General features: G+C 41.1%; 1 protein-coding gene across 2 annotated transcripts in view; it reads left to right on the top strand.

Moving 5' to 3' along the window:
- Positions 1-21,915, top strand: part of SCAF8 (SR-related CTD associated factor 8) — a 100,977-nt gene that overhangs the window by 67,077 nt on the left and 11,985 nt on the right. For both annotated transcript variants that reach the window (XM_075554345.1, XM_075554344.1), the window contains 9 exons: positions 828-907; positions 2,722-2,839; positions 8,408-8,539; positions 8,808-8,920; positions 9,809-10,002; positions 12,526-12,626; positions 17,339-17,452; positions 18,540-18,696; positions 20,670-20,809. In XM_075554345.1, the coding sequence (XP_075410460.1) occupies positions 828-907; positions 2,722-2,839; positions 8,408-8,539; positions 8,808-8,920; positions 9,809-10,002; positions 12,526-12,626; positions 17,339-17,452; positions 18,540-18,696; positions 20,670-20,809 (1,149 nt within the window). The remainder of the gene's footprint in view (positions 1-827; positions 908-2,721; positions 2,840-8,407; positions 8,540-8,807; positions 8,921-9,808; positions 10,003-12,525; positions 12,627-17,338; positions 17,453-18,539; positions 18,697-20,669; positions 20,810-21,915) is intronic.

The following is a 21,915-nucleotide window of genomic DNA, read 5'->3' as shown; positions in this document are numbered from 1 at the left end:
CTGATAGAAATGAAGTAATTGTACGGATCTCCTTGAAACAAATATTTCCTTTTGACTAAATGATAAATTGCCAGTGAAAGTGTTTAGTCTTCTGAGGTGAATTATTCTAAATGCTCTCGGTTTTGTATGGATACTACAAATAAATTATGATTTAACCTTCTAAAATGAAAATTGATGAATATGTGGAAGTGTAACACTAATATAATAATGAGAAGACTTTGAGCTTATTTCCTTTTGTGTTGGAAATCTATTATAGATATAATTTACTGTGTAATATGTACAACAGCCTTCCCTATTTCCGGTCATGCCACAGCATTTCTCAGAACTGCTGTCCATATTTTCTTGTGTTCTTTTCGTAGGATGATGAATATGGATTTATGGGATCGTTAGACTATATGGACCTTTAGTTTCCAAGTCTATATTTTAAGTTACTGTAGTTTTAAATAGTTTGGTCACATAAAGAGCCATTCAGAAAATAATGCAACATTTTTAGAACTCTACCAAAATTGCATTTATTATTGCGATGCACAGGTGTTTTAATAGGGTCCATAATTACTTTACTCTGTTTCTCTTTTCTGTAATGCAAACATGTCAGTGTTTGTCCCGATAAGGATGTGATTTGTGAGATAAAATAATATATTTCAAAGTACATTTTAAAATATGTAAATAATCACTCAAATGAAACATTTTAATCTATAAGTTAAATATTATGTGACATAACTAACTTCATGAGGTTTTTAGTAATGTGCAGATTAATCTTTGTAACTTAGATTGCATGACTTGTTTTTAATTTGTCTTTTCTTTCTGCTCTGCCCCATATCTCCCAGAAGTTGATGGATAGGTTTGATTTTGGAGAAGATTCTGAGCATAGTGAAGAATCCAAAAAGGAAATTCCAACTTCTCAACTGTAAGAATTGTGATTTTTCGTTCATACTAATTTTATAAACAACATTAGGTACTACTTTCCCACCTGAGCTGCTGATTTGACTTTGAATACGTTGGAGTTGATGATTTTGGTCTGTTTTGCTCTACCATCATAGAAAGGTGAAAGAGTTGCCATCTCTTCTCCCTGTATTGTTTTGACTCTCTCACAGATTGTGTGCTTATTTTGGATACTTCAAAGTTCCATATTGGGAAATAAGGATATTGTTGATATTGATAAATATGGATATTGTCATTATTGATAAATTTGGTTGGGTAATTTTTCTGTGTGTACCAGGCAGTATGATATGTAAACTTGTAAGAACATTTGAAATACCAGGTTAGCAGTTTACTTCTAGTAACAAGGACTATGTGTTTATTTACACGAGCGATTTCCCCCATCCCATTTCCCAACCAAAGAAAGAAAATGCAGTAACAGCCTTTTCTGCACAGCCACAGCTTCTCTGAGGATGTGGGAGTGGACCAGTGGGGAGGAAGGTGTTGGAGAGCTGGGGTGGAGGTGAGGCTGTGATGGAAGGTGGAAGAATGGTGGAGGGCGGATGATGGGGAAGGAGTCTATGTGGCTCTCCGCCAAGCAGATGTTGCTGTTTTATGCATTGGGACAGCATGCAGGGTGACATTTGATAGCACTGGTCTACTTGAAACAATTAAAAACCTAGAGCTTTAGATTATAACGCTTAAAGTTAGAAGAATCATTTGAGATTTTAGTAACTCTCCTAAGCAGTTTAAACATCTCCTCTAACAGCCCGGCAAGTGTATTTGTCCCATTTAGTGTTTTCTAGGTAAGAAATGAAATATTTGGAATGCTCTGTTATTTAACGGAATTCTGCTCCCATAACTTCTGTATACTAGTCCACGGTTTGCTTTCTAAAGCCAGGAAACAAATGTTGCCCCATTGATTGTCAGATCCAGCCTTTCAGAATTTGAAGATAGGTATTGTTCTTCCTCTTAGGTTTATTTGCTCCAGATGAAGCACATTTCCCCCCAGCTTTTTCAAGACCTCTCATCATCCTGATTGCCCCCTTTGGGGTACCCTCTTTTTTATTCATGTGTTACCCTGGCACCCAGTATTCCAGGTGTTCTCCAGGTGGGAATTCCCACAGTACAGTTATAATATTTTTCCTTGTATTTAAGCACTATATTTCTGTTAGCATACCTGATACAGTCTCTGGTTAAAGAAAACAGTGAGTTTTGTAATATTTCTGATCAGTTGCAGTTGTACATTTTACCTATACTCACAAAATTTCCCCCACTTTCTGTGCTGTCCCTGGGTGCTGTAGGTGGTTTTTGATAGACAACTAACCTACTAACTTGGATGTTGATGGTTTGAGTCACTCAGTCATGTCACAGAAGCGCAGCCTGACAATCTGCTTCTGTAAAGATAGCCAACACCGCCCTCTGAAGCAGGTCTGCCCGTCACACAGGGGTGGGGGGGTCACCAGGAGGTGGCATTGACTTGATAGCATTGAGTTTAGTGGTTAGAGGAATTAAAGTGACAATATTTAAATAATGTAATCATTCTGATGTTGTGCTGAGTTATAAAAACAACTGTTGGTGTTAAATGAACACACATTGCTCTTTGTAATATGAAATAGGAATACCAGATCTTTAGTATGTTTTCTATTGGAACACTACTGAAGAGCGTTTTAATGTCCTAAGTATTCCATTTTTGATGTTAACTACATTGAAGAGCAAACATTGTAGCAAGGTATGTTTTTAAACATCTTTTCCCGTGTTCAGTGAGTTTTAACATATATTTCTCCCCCCCTTTTTTTTTAGCCCTCACGTTTCAGAGTCTGTGAACAATTCCATCTTTCACCAGATAGCCGAGCAGCTGCAGCAACAGAACCTGGAGCACCTCAGACAGCAGCTCCTGGAGCAGCAGCAGCCGCACAAGGTGAGCCTCCGTGCTCTCCGTGCCCTTGGAACGAGTCAGCGACAGGCCTAGCATTTGCCTGTCACTTGCTTCCCTTTCTAAAGTGTGGTGTAAGCTACAGCTGCACCAAAGGCCTCAACAGGAGAACAAGTTCATTTTCTTTTCATTTTTGAGAGCTCTCTCTCAAATCGCTAAATTAGATCAGTCTTTTCTAAACTTTTCATAATTATTTTTCTGTAACCAAAGTCTGTTCTGGCAATTTAGGATTCCTTTAAGAATATCGCAGAGTTAATGCGGAAAACTTTGCATATATTCATTCGTACAATTAAGAGCATGAAAGACAAGATAGATAGCCCGTCAGAAACCGTAACGGGAGTAATGATTCCCTGAGGATCCGGGAAGAGGGGTGCGGAGCTTAATGGCGATGACTATATAAACCCATTCGGGGGGCTGGGGGGGAACGGATAACCGAATTGCAGGTGAATGGATACATTGGATGGTGTAAGATAATGGCAAATACACACACACACGAATAAGGGTTCCTGGAGGGTAGGGTGTGGAAGGGAGAGGCTAAGGGGGAGCTGATATCAAAGAGATCAAGAAGAGCAAATGTTTTGAACCTGACGGTGGCAGCACTTGTAAAATTATGTGTCCCCTAACTTATAGATTGTTATATCTGTAAGATCTCTGTGTTGGACAGGGTTCTCTAGAGAGACAAACCAGATTGCTAGTAATTGTATATAAATATATTTATAAAGATAGATATATAATTCAAGAAATGAACCGTTAAATTATATACAGATACATAATACAAGAAATTAACAGTTAAATTATAAAGCAGTGAGACACTGGCAGTCCTTTAAGGCTTGAGAGCCACCAGTTGCCAGTCCCCTTCTGTAGAGAGAGCTGGGCTGTATATATCCAGGCAGCAAACAGCAGGGCAGGTCCCCAACTGTCATCAGCTGTTGGTCCCCAGCTCCAGAGATGAATATTCCAATCATGTGGGCTTAAAGGGACCTCAACTTAGAGCGACACAGTCCACAGGCTAGGCATCCCACAGGTAGTGTACCCCTTTAAACGGAGGCACAGAACAAGCAAGGCGAGGCTCACCGAGCCATTTATCCCTCTGCCCTTTAGTTAATCCTACTTGTGTTAATTGGCCAGGCTGGCACGATAAACTATAGCAAGCTCCTAATGAAATGATTACTAATACAACAAAAAGAAATAGCACATGTTCTTAATGATAAAGTAAACACTCAGAACTGTTAAACAAGAGATAGTATCCAAGCAGTAGATTTGCTTAGTTATAAGCTGTATTTATCAATTCTGTAATGACTGAAGTGAACCTTACTGTGTTCTAGAGAGAGATCAGAAGAATCTCACCCGGCTCTGGAAGAATCTTGGGCCTCAGTACTTAGTGTATAATTTCTACAACTTCAGCGCATGCAGTAATAGGATCATTTTGATAGTAATAGGAGTTCCTGAAAGCACTTTGTGTCAAAAGCAGACTCTGATGAAGAAAAGGGATCAGAGAAGAAAACCATCATTTCTCATGTATATGGCAGATAGTGAATAATTCCAACAAAGCAGAATCAAGAAGTATATCAACAAGTTGAAAATCAAACTTAATGATCATGTAATTAACTTTTTTTTTTTTAACAAAATGCTTTTATTAGGGGCTCTTACAGCTCTTACCACAATCCGTAGATTCATCGTGTGTCAGGCACTTTTGCACATGTGCCTCCTTCATTTTCAAAGCATTCTCTTCCCACTTGAGCCCCTGGTATCAGCTCCCCATACCTAACCCCACTCCCCCAACCCCTCTTTGTAATTAACTCTTAACAATGAAACCACTCGTGTTGGTGGGTTAGGGTGTAATATGCAGGGAAAAAAGGTATTTCTATATCTTCGTAAGCTCACTTACTGTGGCTGCGTAAGCATTGTTCCAGTGTCTTAGATAACAACAGAGCTGATGTGCCGCTCTGCTCATTGTAGCTCTCACCGCTCTGGGAGGCCCGGTTGGGGTCTAGTTTCTTTAAGCACTAGTGAACGATTGACAATCTGGAGCACTTCGTGAGAAGAATGAGCTAGAAATGATGTTATAAGGGGAATTGTTTCTGTTGCTTCAGTAAGTTGGACTTGATGACTTTATTCAAGTGTCAGAACTGTAGCTCCAAATGACATGCTGATAGTAAAATTGGTAAGAAACAAAAAAGGCTTTTAAAAGAACATTAAGACTATAGATATTTAAAGAAGATTCGGTCAGTTTAGGTCCTAAAGTTTAGAAGTTCTCAGTATAATTTTGAAACTATCATTTTTGAAATGATAATATACAGAGGTATTTGATGGAAAGAGTAGAATTGAACACAATGTTTACCAAGATGTGATATTAACATCCCTCCATTTCTATAAATGTCTTAATAATAAATGGAGATGGTCCTGAGATTAATGGCATATTAGGTTCTTAATAAGGGTATGCTGTAAGCATATCACACGTGAGTTTCATGAAGATAAAGTCTCTCTTGTCGATTAGACTGACAAAATGGAGGAAAAGAGATGCAGACTTGATTGAAATGGGACACTTCATGCTGATCCGGAAGGAAGTCGGCCAGCTGCCATTCTCTAGTTTGGTTTCATTCAACATTTTATTGATGCTTTGTATAGAATCATGCTAGAAGGAGCCAAGATTTCTTCAACCAGGCGTACACTAGTGTACCAGGAAAGCTAGTCATTTATCATTTGTCACCAGGGAGTCTTCTTCATTTTATATATATATTTGTGGGGGGTACAATCTGCAAAGTTGCCATTCTGAAACCATCTGCAAGAAAGGGCTTTCTACCCTCATATAGGGTTAGGAGACTTGGAAAACCCATGGGAACACTCGTACCCTGTCCTATAGGGTCGTTAGGAGTGCCAAATCGAACCTCCTTCAGAAGCAACACGTTCCTCTAGCATCCAGGTTCTTGCAGTGTAATGTGCGAGACAAGACCCTCCTCATGGAAGCTCCAACTGAATCTTCTGAGTATATTTATCATTGACCAGTTTTTGTGTTTGAGAAATATGTGCAGTTTGGCCATTTGAAAACTCAGTCTGCACTCTCAGTTGTAGGATACATTGTTCTGTTTGCATTACAGCATATGAGGTCCTGCTCTTCCTATCTTTTTGGTTTAATAATTCCTCTGCCACTTTTCTGTTGTGAGAAATCTGAATATTCAGCTGTGTTCAAGGAAAGATGGAAAGATAAAAGACTTAAAAGCTGATATTCTTAGTCATGTGTGAACTTTCTTCAAAGGCGAAACAGTGTTTCTGCAGTGCAGTAAAACTGATTTATGATGGATTCTACTGAATTCTCCTGTGACCTTTTTTCATTCTTTATCTTTTCACATAATTGAGAATAGTGGATAAATAATTACATAATAAATGAAATAATTCCTAGCTTGAAGAAATAGCACATCTTTCGAGATACAGGAAAACCAACCTTTATATTTGGCAAGATTTATTAAAAGGGCCAATGAACCTTCAAGGTAGAATGTATTTTAATTTTTTTAAAGTAGCAGTTCTTTTAAATAGTTAAAATTATTTAGAAAATAAACTCACTGAATTTCACTGCAGTAAACCCAATGGCTAGGGTTAACTCACTATATACATAATTAATGATCTGAAAGTTTTGAGGTTGAGCTAGATAGTATGTGGTGTAACGGAAGCAATCAAGACATGAATATGTAAATACAGAGTGAAAAGAGTTAGGCTGATTATGATGTTGAAACTTAGCTTGTATTTTATTGGTAAGAATTGTGCCATTTTAAAGGCTTCAAAACCAAACCCACTGTCAGTAGAGTCACTTTTAACTGACAGGACACAGTGGAACTCCACAGAGTTTCTCATGAAGTAAATCTTATGGGAGTAGAAAGCCTCATCTTTCTCCTGTTGAACAGCTGACCTTGTGGTCAGAAGCCCCGTGCTTATTAACAAAGGCCCAGCCATGTGACCTTTTTAAAGGACAGAGGTAGACCAGGCCATTTGTGTGACTTGCTCTGGAAGACATGTCTGTTTTGTTCATGTTTTAGGCAGTGTTGAATGGAACATGTATTTAACTACTGCTGTCTTGTCTCATCTTAACTTTAGCTTTAATTGGTGTCTGGGGCAAGAGAGGCATGTTTTTTCCTTGTAAAACTGGGGCACTGAAATGGCGATGTGAGCAGGTACCTTATTGTGGCAAACCAGTTCCCCGTCTGCCACAAATCAAACCTTTCCCCCCCCACACACTGTATGCAGCTTTTCAGAACCTCTGAATAGAAAACTCAATTAAAAATCTGACTTGGCGGACCAAATTCCAAATGTACTACACATTTACATTTCCTTCCTTTTGGGAAATTGATGGACATCCAGAACGAGGTTTGTTAACAATCAACATTTCACCTTTTGTGAAACTAGAAAACCACTCGTGCACTTGAGTTTTTCCCATAGCGCTGTCCTTGTGGCTGTGTTCAACATCGCAGCAGTTTCTGCGGCATCTTTCCCAAGCAGGAAACAAAATTGCATAGCCACAAGAACCGAGTTGTGAGCAAACTGCTTTACCAGGGTAATCACTGTGATCAGAGACCCTGGCAGGCAACCCCACGGGGCGCACTTGAGAGTCAGCTGCTCATTGCTCACCTAGTCGGTAAAATGCATACTGTGAAAGCTCCCATCAGCCCAGCCCAATGGCGTTTTTTTGGGGGGTACCCCTCATTCTAAACATTTCAATCCATTGTTAACATTTCACTGTCCCAATTGGTTAGGTGCATTGAAACATAAGAGGTTCCACTCTTGGATTTAAGTTGTTTTATTTTGGAGATAAGGTATTCGGTGCAATATATAGTTATGTGGGAGCTTTACATAATTCATGGAAAAATGGAAGGAACAGTTAATAGCATTTTCCATGGACTTTTGGAAACCCTTTTACATAAGCTGTTCTCTTAGATAACATCTGTAGAATAAAAGGAAATAGTAAATTTCAGGTTGTAGTCAAGGCATTATTCCTACTTTTAATCAGGGTCATGTAAAAATGTTTGAAATCAATTATTATAAAAGTTGGGCACGGTTTTGCTAGAATAATACCCTGTTTTGCTTTTATACACATGTGCATTTAATTTTTTAGTGTAAAATAATTAGTTGAACTTTATAGCATTTTATTAAATCTCACTACCTTTGATTCTTTGAGTGCTAATCCATGCCTTTCATGAGATAGCCCTTTCTATCTTTGAAATTTTCATATTTTCACAGCTAAAAACATTTTTTAAAGCTCTGCTGCGTCTTAGACTTCATTCAGTTTTCTAGTTTTTGGCACGAGTGAGAATTGGCTTGATGGTAGTGAGTTAGAATTCCTTTTTTTGATAGTGTTCTACGCTTTTCAATAAACTAGGAATTACACAAAAGTGAAATTTTAGATAGGTTACTTTGTAAAGTATTTAACACGGTTTCTTTATGAATTGGGACTTTAAAATATGTAATTGTGATCCATTAAGCAAGTGACCTGTGCTTACATTTCGATTTATCACAAAAGTTCTTATTTCTTTACGGTTGTGTCCATGTGCTCTGTCTTGATAGGCAACCCCTCAGGACAGTCAAGAGGGAACCTTTGGGTCAGAGCATTCAGCCTCCCCCTCACAAGGGAGCAGTCAGCAGCATTTTCTTGAGCCTGAGGCAAATTTGGACGATTCCATAGATATTCAGCAACAGGTAAGAGAAGAAGCTTTTCTGGGCCATTTATAGTTCTAATGTTAAAGTAAGAAAATTTTAAAATTACTGTATAAGGATAACATGCTAACTACATGCTCTCCCTTCCCCACCCAATACACACACACACACACACACACACACACACAAAAGCTTTTCTTTGACCATTTTACCTGTTACACGTCAGTGCTTGGTGAATACTTTTGAATTATTGTCCATATGTACCGATTCTCAGCCAGACCTTTTCTTTCCTTGTCTCTTGCCTTTGAAGGATATGGATATAGATGAAGGGCAAGATGTAGTGGAGGAGGAGCTTTGTGAGCAAGAAGCAAAGAAAGTAGCTGTTCGCTCAAGATCAAGAACACGGTCCCGGACACGCTCAAGGTCCTACAGTTATTATTACTACCAGCTGTGTGCATGTGTGAGTGTGGCACACGTCACACTGATCTTGTATCTTTGCAACAACTTTCAGGGACACACTATTTTTCTGTAATTAAATCTTTTCTTACATTCTCAGAAAGTGATACTTCAGAATTTTATTAACAGTTACCTTCATTTCTGTTTTTAACTACATACATTTTTGGTCATTTCTTTGAGTCCTTCCCAGAGTAGCATTCATGTCATGCAGCTGGGAGCTTGGATCAGTCTTCCTTATTTCAGTGACTCCTGAGCAGTGCAGGCAGCCCAACAATGATGCTGCTCTCTGTTTACTCATAATAATAAAAATAGCAAGGAAAAGAGGAAGAGTATTTTTGTTTATTTTCGTTTTGTGAAGTTAAATACCAAGACGTTTTAGACTTCTTAGTGGCTTTGTGTATCGAGTGTTTTCATTCTCTGGGAATGCTCTGCATCCTTATTTTAATAATCTGGTATCTTTGTCACCTCTAGAATCTTTTATTTTTTTCCTTAGTTTTTCCTTGTTCTTTTTGACTCCCATTTGAATCGTGAGGGGGAGAAATAATAAGCGATAGTGGGATCCACTGTTTGGTATCTCATTCCCTTTTTTCTTTGAGTTGTATTACTCCGACTCTTAAGATTTACTGCTCACAAACATTTATACCTTTATGATTCACGTGGACCTGAACAACACGTAGATTTGAGAAAATGCACTTTTGGTATTTGAATAAACATCCCAAAAAATTTTTGTTTAGAAGTGGCTAACTATAAGATATTCCGGTTTTCTTTGGCACACAAGCATAAGACATTTGGCAGAAGGCTGACACTCTCCATTGACATCAAATAATGGATACATTATTGCTGTTGTTTTTTTAGATCACCCAGAAAACGAAGGTCTAGGTCACGCTCTGGATCTCGAAAGCGCAAGCACAGGAAACGCTCCCGCTCCCGCTCCAGAGAGAGAAAGAGGAAATCTTCACGCTCGTACTCAAGTGAGAGGAGAGCCAGAGAGCGAGAGAAAGAGCGGCAGAAAAAGGGGCTGCCGCCAATTAGATCTAAAACACTGAGTGGTAAGTAGCACACACATTTAACACAGCAGTCTGGGCTGCAAATGCATCCAACCTCATTCTCAGGCCAAGCAGTAGGAAATTGTTTGACAGATCATTTTCTCCTCAGTGTTTTATAATGTGAAGGAGTGAAATGAGAACATTTTAATAGACGGATTCTATTAAAAATCTGACAGTTTAAAGGTTTTTAAAAATGCAAAGTAGTAAACCTGAGAATTGACTGAAGATTGAAGATCTAAAGTGGATGGACCAGACTAGGGCCCATAGTGTGTACGGCAGTGCCTCTTGTCCACTATAAACCAGCAGGCTGGGAGGAGCCATTCTTAGGTGAAATGTATCGGTTTGTGTTAGCATCCAAAGCAAATTCCAAACATTGATGGGCCCCGTGGCACTGAAGGAGAAATTCCCGCTTTCCTTTCTGTATTAACTGAACCTACATGATTATAGATTTCATGGTGGCAGGGTTGGTGTTAAGGTGGAGAAGCCTCTAGATAGAATGGAAAGCACCAGGAAATGAGTTATAGTCAGAAAATATTATAGGGTTTTGACTTTAAAGGGAACCAGAGAAAAGGGTACATAAAATGGAGCAAGCTGTCATTTCCCTCTCAGTATCTTTGTATTGATCAGGTTATCTACTATCTGAAGGTCTTCGAATCAATAGTTTCTTCTAAGGAGATGTATTTTTAAAAGATGATAATTCATAATTTTTTACCTTGTTTGGAAGCTATGTGTCTGATCAAAGTGGGCAGTGCTTTTTAACTAGGGCCTGGCTACTTAATGATACCATGCTTATCTGGCCGGAACCTTCTCTGGTGACATCGGGCAATAATAATATTGGTATTTCTAGCTCTGGAAGTTTCTGTTACTCCATTAGTGTGAGGGATGGTCGATGCAGACAGCATGTTAAAAGTCTGATCATGAGATTTCTCGCTGCCCGCTTGTGGTACCAGTAGGACCTTGAGAGTCAGCCACTTAGTGGTTAGGATTTTGATGTCAGGTATGGTTTATTTCCTCGCCTAAGTTCTCAAGTAGTGGCTATGACCATTTACATCGTTAATGACCAGGATTTACTTTCTAGTTTTTATGGTTGGTAAACCCAGAAACGACATAAGAAAAAACTGCAAAAAGTATGTCTTCCAATATTTACCTTAAAACTCATCAGGCTCTGTTTTAGAAGAAATACTCTTTTCAAATGCTCAGTATTGTCTCCCAACCTGCCACTCCTTTTTAAGAGACCATCGTGTGACAGGGCCCCCGGAGGTGTGGCGTCAACACACCACTGTTTATGCCTAGGGCCAGAGGACAGCTAGTAGGGAAGCCATGATCGCCAGGCCTGTACGCCAGAGGGATACAACATATAGCTAGGAGATGGCCTGTTTCTGCCCACGCCAAGTGGAAAGACTCGAAAACCTTGGGCATTTAGTAGGGATTTTGGAATGGTCATCTTAGTAGGGGATACATTTGCCCAAGAGTTAAAAAAAAAAAACCTTTTTTAAAAAACTCAAGCCCATTCATGGGCTTTGAACTCACTCTGATTCATAACAACCCAGTAGGACAGAGAGCTGTTCCAGAGGGTTTCCAGGGCTGCCAATCAGTACAACAGCTGCATCCTGTCATAGCTCTCTCATGGAGTAGCTGGTGAACTGGCAGCCATGAGGTTTAGCAGCCCATTGCTTAGTTTGCTGTGCCAACGGGGTACTTCCTGTTCAAATTACAAAGTATGGAAGGCATTTTTTTTGTTGTTTTTACACATTCAGCTATGTTAGAACTCTGGAAACGGACTCTGTTATGAATGTATTGACACGTCCTCAGGATAAAGAGAGAAATCTTGAGGCCTGTGGCCATTCAGTTTGAAAGCAGACCAAATTTCTCCTGTTTAAATCTTGCCACAATAAAGGAAGTGGCTTTCTACAGTTGAGGGATTCCAGTTGAAAAAAGTTTGTGGAAAAATTCCATTATCCTTAAATTCCCCTTTGCATGCATGTTTTGAAGCTGCCGCTGTTACTATTGAGGTTAGGATAAATCTTTGTTCTCACCTTGAACATTTCCTTTCGGAGAGACAGCAGTTAACCGCTTCAGTTCAGAAAGATAACAGAAAAGCATGCAGAGAGGATGGTAAGGAAACACAGTTTTGAAATTGTTGTGCATTAGAGTGGTCCAAGGAATCCTTCCAAATCTCATTTCCTCATCTGTCTTCCCCCAGGAAACCACTGCTTAAGAATCTGAGCTGAGCATCTCCAAGGGCTTTGAGCCAGGTTTGAGACTAGGGATATACAAGAAATTGATGTGATATATATGTAAGTTTATGACAGGACTTCATAAGGTTTGTGGAAGATGGAAATTTTCCGTGGATTTTTTAAAAGACCCCCTCATATACCTTAGATTTCAGTTGATTTTAGATAGAGCAGATGCAAGTGTCCACTGACAAGTTTCTTGAAGATGGTGTGTTGTTGCATTTAGTTTCTTGTTGGTCAGAATGGCTGTTCCGTCCGTGTGACTGAGCGGTTGTTGTTTCTGTCCTGGCAGTCTGTAGCACCACCCTCTGGGTTGGACAGGTGGACAAGAAGGCGACACAGCAAGATTTAACCAACCTGTTTGAAGAGTTTGGCCAGATTGAATCCATCAATGTGAGTACTCGCTCTTCATTCCTGTGGAGCTCACTGGTTTCTGCTACTTGTTCAAAAAGAACATTGCGTTGAGGTGCTTTATTATGATTTTGCTGCTGTTGCTGCTGCTCCCTCACTGAAAGAATGGAATTCTAATAAAATACTCTTCGGTGGTTCGTAGCAGTGTAGCACATGTCTCCTAAATTGTAGACCCCGGTGTATGTGTGACCTGGTGAAAATGACGGTGTGTCCTTCTATTTTATATAGCGCACCCCTTAGCATTGCAGGCACCTGTGCATGAGACCTGCCTAGCCTTGGGCTCGCCATCTCTGTGTCCTTGGCTAGACTTTCCTGTTGTTGCTTTTGTTGTTTTGATTCAAGCAATGCACTCCATTGGCAAGAGAGAGAAACCGTGTGGCTGGGGCGCCTCTGTTCCGCAGCACCTACTTTCTCCGTCGCACTGCTTTTATAGCGCATCCACACCCCTCCCACCCAGTCCTTTGTTCTTCCTGAGAGTCAAATGAACACTGCCTGGATTGCCCTTTAAGCACCTACATTATCTGCTCTCCCTGGCTCTTCCTCAGCACGTCATTATTTTACTTCCAGGTAGAGAAATACAAGTTATAATTTATTAAACATTTTCTAATCGTTTGTTTAAGGAGATTTACAATTCATTACACCTCTTCTTTCTTTTGGTGTATATACTTCCATGCTTTGCACCTTTTATCATGATTTTATCCCTAGAGTGCCCACTTTTTATTGTCTTGTTTTCTATGCAGTCATTCCCTGTAGTACCAACCCTGACGTTGCTGTATCATGAACAGCACTCTTCATTTGAATTGAGTGTCACATTCCCTCGCTGGCTTTCAAGCAGGTGGATGTGCTCATTGGAACCTCACTGGAGGGCACTTGGTGAGGTGCCTGGCTTGCAAAGGCACCTGTCGCTGCTTGGTTTCCTGTCAGAGGCTGCTGTCACATAACCTCTTGGGAATTGTTTCGGATCCTCTTCTGTTCTCACACTGGTGTTTCCAGCTCCTTTTGGATAGCTGCCCCAGTGGAATGCCCGCACCTGCTGATCCCAGTGCCTTCCCCGCGTGGGCCGTGCTGTGCAGACCCGAAAAGCACTGCGTGCCCTTGGGGCTTGTTGCCTGTGGCAGTTAGGCTCTTGTCACGGTTCTTAGGGCCTCTGCTGACCTTATCTCCCCCGTAACTGCACTGCCTTGGGAGAGCATAGTGCTGAAAGATAGTAGGCATTGGGCTGCAGCCCATGGGAGAAAGATGGGCCTTTCAACTCCTGCAAAGTTAAGCCTGGGAAACTCACAGGGGTAGTTCTACGAGTCAGAGTGTACTCTGGCAGTGCGTTTTACTTTCTTTTGTGGACATGGGAAGTTGTAGGGTTTGAAAATTGCTTGATTTTTTTGTTTTGTTTTTTGTTTTGGACTTCCGGGGACTGAGCAATATTGGCGAGATGTTGCATTGAGTTAATTATTGGTGCGCTTGAGGAAAGTACGTGCACTAGTTGGAATTGCAGTTAAGTTGCAAGCCAAGCACCTAAGTAGTTAGGTTGACTTCTCCTTTGAAAAGATTGGCATTAGAGTGAAAATTGGCAAGGTAGGAGGTTTTACTTTGACAAACAAAGCTTATTTGTAGTAAATGAACCTATTGGATATCGTATGGGTTCTGTAGAGAGACCACCTGAAATGCTGGCCTAGATGTCTGAATTCGTACATTGAAAATACAATTGTGTGTGATCTGGCAATTTACAGAATAATTAATTACTTTCTGTAACTAAAAAGCTTGCTTCAGTTATTAGACTAAGACATTTTTAAAGCACTTGGATAAAAATAAAATTTCAGGAGAATGAGAAGCTTCATTTTATCATTAATTGTAATTTATAGGTTTAAATATGTTACTTGATATAAATAAGACTTGGAAAAATTGAGATCCAAGTTTCACTGTTTTACATGACTAAATATTCCTTACTTTCCTAGTATTTTATGTGTGTGGCTGGTGGGTCATACACTTCAGAAAGTTTTTCTTTTTAAAAAATTATTTTATTAGGGGCTTATACAGCTCTTATTTCCATCCATCCATCCATCCATCCATCCATTGTGTCATGCACATTTGTGCATTTGTTGCCATCATCATTCTCAAAACATTTCCTTTACTTGAGCTGTTGTTTCAGCTCCTCAATTTTCCCCCTCCTTCCACCGCCCTCCCCTTGATAATTTATAAAATTATCTTTGTCTTTTCATGTTTTACACTGACCGATGTCTCCCTTCGACTGCTTTTCTGTTGTCCGTCCCCTTGGGAGGAGGTTATATGCAAATCATTGTGATAGGTTCCCCCTTTCTCCTCCTATGTTCCTATTCCCCTCCTGGTATCGATACTCTCGTTACTGGTCCTGAGGGGCTTATCTATCCTGGGTTCATTCTCTGTGTTTCCAGCTCTTTATCTGTACTGGTGTATGCGCTCTGGTCTAGCCGGATTTGTGAGGTAGAATTGGGATCATGATAGTAGGGGTGGGTAGGGTGGAGGAAGCATTAAAGAACTAGAGGAAAGTTGTATATTTCATTTGTGCTTTACTACACCGTGGCTGACTCATCTCTTCCTTGTGACCCTTCTGTAAGGGGTGTCCAATTGTCTGCAGATGGGCTTCGGGTCTCTTCTCTGCACTCCCCTATATTCACATTGATAAGATTTTTGTTCTTGGTCTTTGATACCCGATCCCATCGACACCTCATGATCACACAGGCTGGTGTGCCTCTTCCATGTGGACTTTGTTTCTTCTCAGCTAGATCAACTCTTGTGTATCTTCAAGCCTTTAAGACCCCAGACACTACATCTTTTGATAGCTGGGCACCTTCCCTTGAGGAAGTATTTGAGTAGAGGCCCTGTGTCCATCTGTTACCTTGATTTGATACTTAACATATAAATATATATACATAGAACTATTTCCCCATCGTTATATATAAATATATTTACATATGTGCATACCTGTATTTAGACATCTATAAATGTCCTTTATGTCCTAGTTCTTTCCTCTATTTCCTTTTACTTTTTCTTGTCCCACTATCAATCCTCGGCCTTCATTCGGGTTTCAGTAATTTCTCTTGGTTATATTGCCCTTGATCTAGCCCTACCAGGCATCCTCCACCCTCCTCGCCATCGATTTTAGATCACTTGTTCCCTTGTCCCAGGGTTTGTTAACACCAATTTCCTCTCTGCCATCTGCCCCTTCTCCAGTGTTTCCTCAGAACATTGGCCCTGTTGTTGTCTCTGGATTGTTTATCCCACCTGTCATATCTGTATAGACATGCAGAGACAGTAATAAAAGCACAAAAACAAGACAGAGCAAAAGGAAACAAGAAGAAAAACCAATGACCAAAAAAAAAAAGAGAGAGAGAGAGAGAGAAGTCTATAAATAGTTTCAGGTCTGTTTATTGGCCTTTTGGAGTGTTTTTGTCCCATCTGATGAGGTTCCATGCCTTGGCCCTAAAGTCTATTTTTGGTATTCCTTGGGGACTGCATTGCCTTTCTTCTCTGTTGCACACCATTAGCGTTCCGTGCCAGTGTGGTGGGTTCAGATCAGGCATAATTCCCACCCTGTGCCTACAGTGTTGTCCCTCTTAGTGCTATGTACAGGTCAGTGAGGGACGTCGTGTGGTGACGTCAGTGGGGCCGGCCCAAGGTCCTCTCTGCACTGTTTGCTCTGAGCAGGAATATAGTCCTCCAGGATTGGTGGGCCAGGCAGTTCAGAAAGTTCAAGGAATTTAAGTATGATGGGATTTTTCCCATGAGATTTTTGAGGTCCCTTTGTATGTTGTTAAAGTTCTTTGCTTTGTGTTGTTACTATTATGTCATCGAGTTGATTTTTGACACTGTCCCCTCAGTAAGGCTGCTCAGAGCTTCTCCGTAGGATGTGCTTGGTGTTAATCTTTATAGAAGCAAATTGTGGGGTCTTTTCCGAGGAGCAGCTTGACTTGTTTCCCTGCGATTTTTTTGTTTTCATTAAGTGGCACATAGTGTTTAAGAGTTCAATATAACATGCCTTAGGATGAGGCCAACTTAAGTTTGAAGTTTTGGGGTAATTGATTCTACATGTGTTAGACGCTTGTGACAAATAGTAATGTGATCACGCAAATGGTTGCTGGTTTGGAATCACTTTTGAGAAATTAAGCAGAACCTGAAATGTTTCTAATGCTTCCTGGGCCCACACATCTCTCCCTCTCTCCATGAACTCCCCGCTCTGCCCCAGCACGCTAGCGGGGAGTAGAGTCTGTGCTGGCCCGTCTTCAGAAAAAGGCTGTGTCTGCCAGTCATTCCCAGCCACTACCTCCGGGGCACAAAAAAGTTAGATCAAAACAAAACAAATCCATCCTAAGTGCCCTCAAGGAAACCAAGTACGGTATGATAAGTAGATAGCAGGAGGAAATCGGCATTCTGTGGAAATGGGAATGTTAAAGAGAAAGGTCCAGTGATCTCCTGTGGAAATGTACAGCCAAGGTAGCCTTATCATCCCCGCCCCCCCCATCCCCCCACTGGAAATAACACCACGGCACGCCGCAGCATATAAGCATTAGTAGATGTTCTCTTTTATTTCACCGCTTCAGTGCCAAAACGAATCACTCTTTATGTACTCCTTTGAAAACAACAACTTACTAAATTTTAATGCCCAATCTAATTTTCCTTTTACTATTTCCGAAACAATATATATTTTTTTGTTTTAACAGATGATTCCTCCTAGGGGCTGTGCATATGTCTGCATGGTTCACCGACAGGATGCGTACCGGGCTCTTCAGAAGCTGAGTTCAGGATCGTACAAGATTGGGTCCAAGGTCATTAAGGTAAGGCTGTAGGGTGGAGGCCAGCTTTCTCGTGTGTATGAAAGGCTGATGTTTGTCAGATGGAGGGCCTCTGTGCTTGTTTGTTTGAATTTTTAGAGTGCCCCTGTTTTCATGAACCTTTTTTCACATCATAGGCAAGCCTAGTAAGAAAGGAAGTGTTTAACATCATTGAGGTGTTGAATTAGGGTTGAAAATGAACTGCAATAGGCGGGCTTTAGTCGATTAGATCTTTGAGATCACACACACACACACACACACACACACACAGCACTCTCCACGTCTTTCTCCTCACCTTCTTCCTCTCCTCAGTTGAAGGATGAAGCCCTTTCCATGTTTCTCAGTTTACACAAATTCAGTCTTTGGGGGAAAGGTCTGTGAGCAGGAGTATCTTCATTTCCTTAGTCTTTTAAATGGAACTTTAATGGAGTGTTTGCCCATTGAACTTTCTGTGATTAATTTTATTTTTTATTTGGAGTAATTTATTTTTCTGAGTATTATCAGTTTTGGCAGTCAAATTAGACACAATGTAACTGCTTCCCAGGGAGCTACTCTGTCCTCGGGCATTGTTGCTTATGGCAGACCTTCCTCCTACACACTAAGTACCATCAGGCCTCCCCTTCTGAAGAATGTCATCATGTCTAAATTAACTATCACTGTTGTCAGCGCCTAGACAACAGCCGCTGTCAAGTCAATTGTACTCCAAGCAACACCGTAGGGTGGACGAGAGCTGTCCCCTAGGGTTTCTGATGTGATGAACCTATAGAACCTGTATTGCTTCTCCTGTGAAGTGGCTGGGGGTTCTGAACTGCTGCCCTGGTTAACAGCCCAACACATGGATTTGAATTGTTTCTCGTATATGTCATTTAAAGTTAGATGTGGAAATAAATTCCGTATTTTGAATACTATCTCCATCTTTAAAAAAAAAAAAAAAAGAACATGGAACAAATTTCTTTGTCTTCTAATCTCCCCAAAATGATAACTTTGCCTATTTCAATTGATTTTATTTGTGTTTACATGAAGTATCATTTTGATTGTTACTTGTTTTAGTAATATATATTTATTTTCTTTATCTCCCCATTCCTTCTAGATTGCTTGGGCTTTAAACAAAGGTGTAAAAACAGAATACAAACAATTCTGGGATGTGGATCTTGGTGTCACCTACATACCGTGGGAGAAAGTGAAAGTGGATGACCTGGACGGTTTTGCTGAAGGAGGCATGATTGATCAGGAAACTGTCAATACTGGTAAAGAGCCCCAAGCCCAGATGGAAAATGGAGTTCTCGTTTGCACGACTGAGAGCGAAAGAGTATACTGGAAGTAGGCTTTGCTTGAGGGGACCGGTGAAGCCTCCTGTGCTAGCTGGGTTCATCTCTGTCCCCTCCCCACACACACACACGGGGAAAGGAGCAAAACACTGCGTCTCATTTCACGAGTGCCGAAATACCAAGAGCGACGCACAAGTCCGTAAATCTGCCAGCTCCTGTGTACAGCTCTCTCTCGCTTTCTCACAAAATCTTGCTGTTTTGAAGTCACTTTTACATGTGGAAGCTTTAAAAGCAATTTCTAACTCCTTGAATTTAGATTGAGACTAGGGATTTTGGAGGCTCAGTTAAGAATTTGTCTGGGTTATTTTGTTATTTGTTGATTCATGCCAAGAATAGCAAGAATTGAACTTTTATATTGAGATGTCCCTGTTACTGCTGAATACCTATACACAAATGACTAACCCCTGCAGCCTCCACTCCCCCTCTTTTAATATCTTTGTTATAAATTCACAGCATGATTAGCAGTTAGAGTCAGAAATTTTTAAATTGCTAGTTGAGAAAGAAATCTGAGATTATTCTTTACTTACAACATAGGTCTCGCACTCAAATTTTAAATCGGCTAATTTTCAGAATATTTCTCAGGCCAAAGAAAATAATTTCAAGTTGTTAGTATTGCTGTTTTTTAAATTATTTTTTTCATTGTTGGTCTCCCCAATCAGTGGCTGTTTCTCTAGGACACCGTTCCTGAAATACAGATTAGTGCCAGCTGTGGGGCAGGCAGCTTTAGGGATTGCAATCCTAATGCAGCAAAGCCCCTCCTGGAACGGCATTCCAAGGCGGGACCCAGTTCTTGGGGCCCAGGGCCAAACCCTGTCACCAGGTTTGCTGAAACACAGTCACCTGCATTTATTTCCCCCTCTAGGTGACTGTTGTTTCTACATTATCATCATTATTTAATAGCAATTGGCTAGTCATGATAAACTCAAACCCAAATTCACTACCATTGATTCAATGCCAATTTTCATATAGTGACCCTGGAGGATAAGGTAGAACTGCCTCTGTGAGTTTCTGGGACTGTAACTCTGTATGGGAGTAAAAAGCCCTGTCTTTCTCCCAAGGAGTAGCTGGTGGCTTTGAACTGCAGACCTTGCAGATCACAGCCTACCTCGTAAGCACTATACCACCAGGGCTCTACAAAGAAGTCTAAAAATACCATAGAAAAAAGTTTGCCAGCTTCTGTGGAAGTTTTTAAGAAAGTGGTCATAAAGAAGCTATATGGTGTGTACAGTATTGATAAGCAATATGAAGATCAAATAAAGGAAACCAGACAGTGTGACTGGGGGTTAGAATGCTCTTTGTACTTGATTGTACAAGAGGGTGATGCTCTGAGGAAAAGGGCATAAGCGACAGCAACTGCAAAGTCTGTTTCAAAGCAGTGCATCCAGTTGGGCTTGAGCCGAGATGAGCGAGGGAAGAAGTTAGGTGTAAAGGTCGCAGTCACGTGGATGCCCTGCGCCCTCTGTCATGAGTGCTCGTATGCTGACTGAGACGGGGACCTCGGTCATCCTGAGAGGTCTTTTTGACAGTTTTGCACGACCCTGTTTTTAGAAGGACTTTTCCGAGTCGAGGGAAAACTTGTTGAACATTTTGATAAAATACAGACTGAATAAAGCTGTCCGTCTTCTCTCAGACCACTTTTCAGGCACGGGTCCACAATCCCCTGTCTTAGTGTTCACTGTGGACCACACATCTGAGTGCCCTTCATTTCTGTCTCACGAGTGCAGCTCTAGGTCACTTTGTTGGTCTTGGCAATTGTCAGCACATCCTCAGCGTGTGACTTTACTAGTTTCCAAGCTGGGCGAGGACTGTCCCTTACAGGAAACACATGTAGAGGAAAGAAAAACAAGAGGTGCACAAACCCAATGGAACTCCGTTTCAAATCTTTTCTTCAGAGTGGGAGACAGTAAAAAGTGCTGAACCTGTGAAGGAGCCAGCCCCCACGACCACGCAGAGCCCGCCGCCACCCGTGGAGAAGGAGACCGTGGTGACCACCCAGGCCGAGGTCTTCGCACCACCTGTGGCCATGCTGCAGGTTAGTGCTGGGTGGATGGTGTGGGGACCACTTACAGGCGCACCCTGTTATGCCCATACTTCCTTTAAAACCTGGAGGAAATTGTCCAAACTGAAACATATTTGCCAGTAGCGTCGGACAGAACAGTTTTAAATAAATCACTTTGTAATGTTCTCCCAATATTGTTTCTCATGGTCATTATTGTTGTGCTGTTGATTATAAATTGAAAACAACCTTGGTAGATATGCAGCATGAGTATTGATTCTGAAAACTTGCGTGATTGTTGTTTTCTTTAGATTTAGTCTTCTGTTGCATGCCATTGCATCTGAGAAGTCTTCCTGATAGAACAATAAGTCATTTTACTCAATAACTTAGCCCAACCGATTTTGAATCATAATGAATACAAAAATGTAGATGGTGCCATTCGCATATTGAAGTGTGCGAGTCAACGAGACTTGGGCTGCCCTACCCTGTGACAGCTAGCAGGGCCCTGCACAGGGAGCAAAGAGACCAAGTCCCTCCCTTCACGAACTCTGCTGGTGCCGTTGGGGAGCTTTTGGGCTGCTGACTACAAGGTTGGGAGTTCAAATCCAGCAGCTGCTGGGGAGATTGATGAGGCTTTCTGTTCCCACAAAGATTTATGTTCTCAAAAGTCCTATACATGGTTGCCATGAGTCTGACTTGGTTTGATGACAGTGGGGGTATGACGTTTTCATTCTAATGGAGTGGGCAGAAAACAGATGAGGAGATGAGATCCCGTGGAAGGTACAAAGTAGGGGAGGGTCTGATTTTAAAATGCCTGGATAGCTGCTTATGGTTGTAGGTAGAATGGCACCTGTGTGCTAGGACCGCAGCTGAAAGACTGAGCCACAGGCTGTCTGGGTGGAGCGCATTCCAGTGGGAAGAACCAGCCTGCGCTGTAACGATTCAGAACCAGGACTGTGCTGTGCTTGGGGTATTCCAGGAACAGTAAAGAGGCCAGAGGTGACAGCCGTGTGTGTGGAGGAAGGGATGGGGGGTTTAGAAACAAAAGTGACCTGATTTGATTGAGAGTTTCAAGCATTGCTGTGGTTTTGAGAACCTTGGCATTGGTAAAGCCAAGCGGGAGGCCAGTTACAGGAGGATGG

This window comes from Tenrec ecaudatus, chromosome 7 (assembly GCF_050624435.1).
Source record: "Tenrec ecaudatus isolate mTenEca1 chromosome 7, mTenEca1.hap1, whole genome shotgun sequence".
In the NCBI taxonomy this organism is placed as follows: Eukaryota; Metazoa; Chordata; class Mammalia; order Afrosoricida; family Tenrecidae; genus Tenrec; species Tenrec ecaudatus.
The sequence above is the reverse complement of the archived record's forward strand: the minus strand, read 5'-3'. Positions and strand labels throughout refer to the sequence as shown.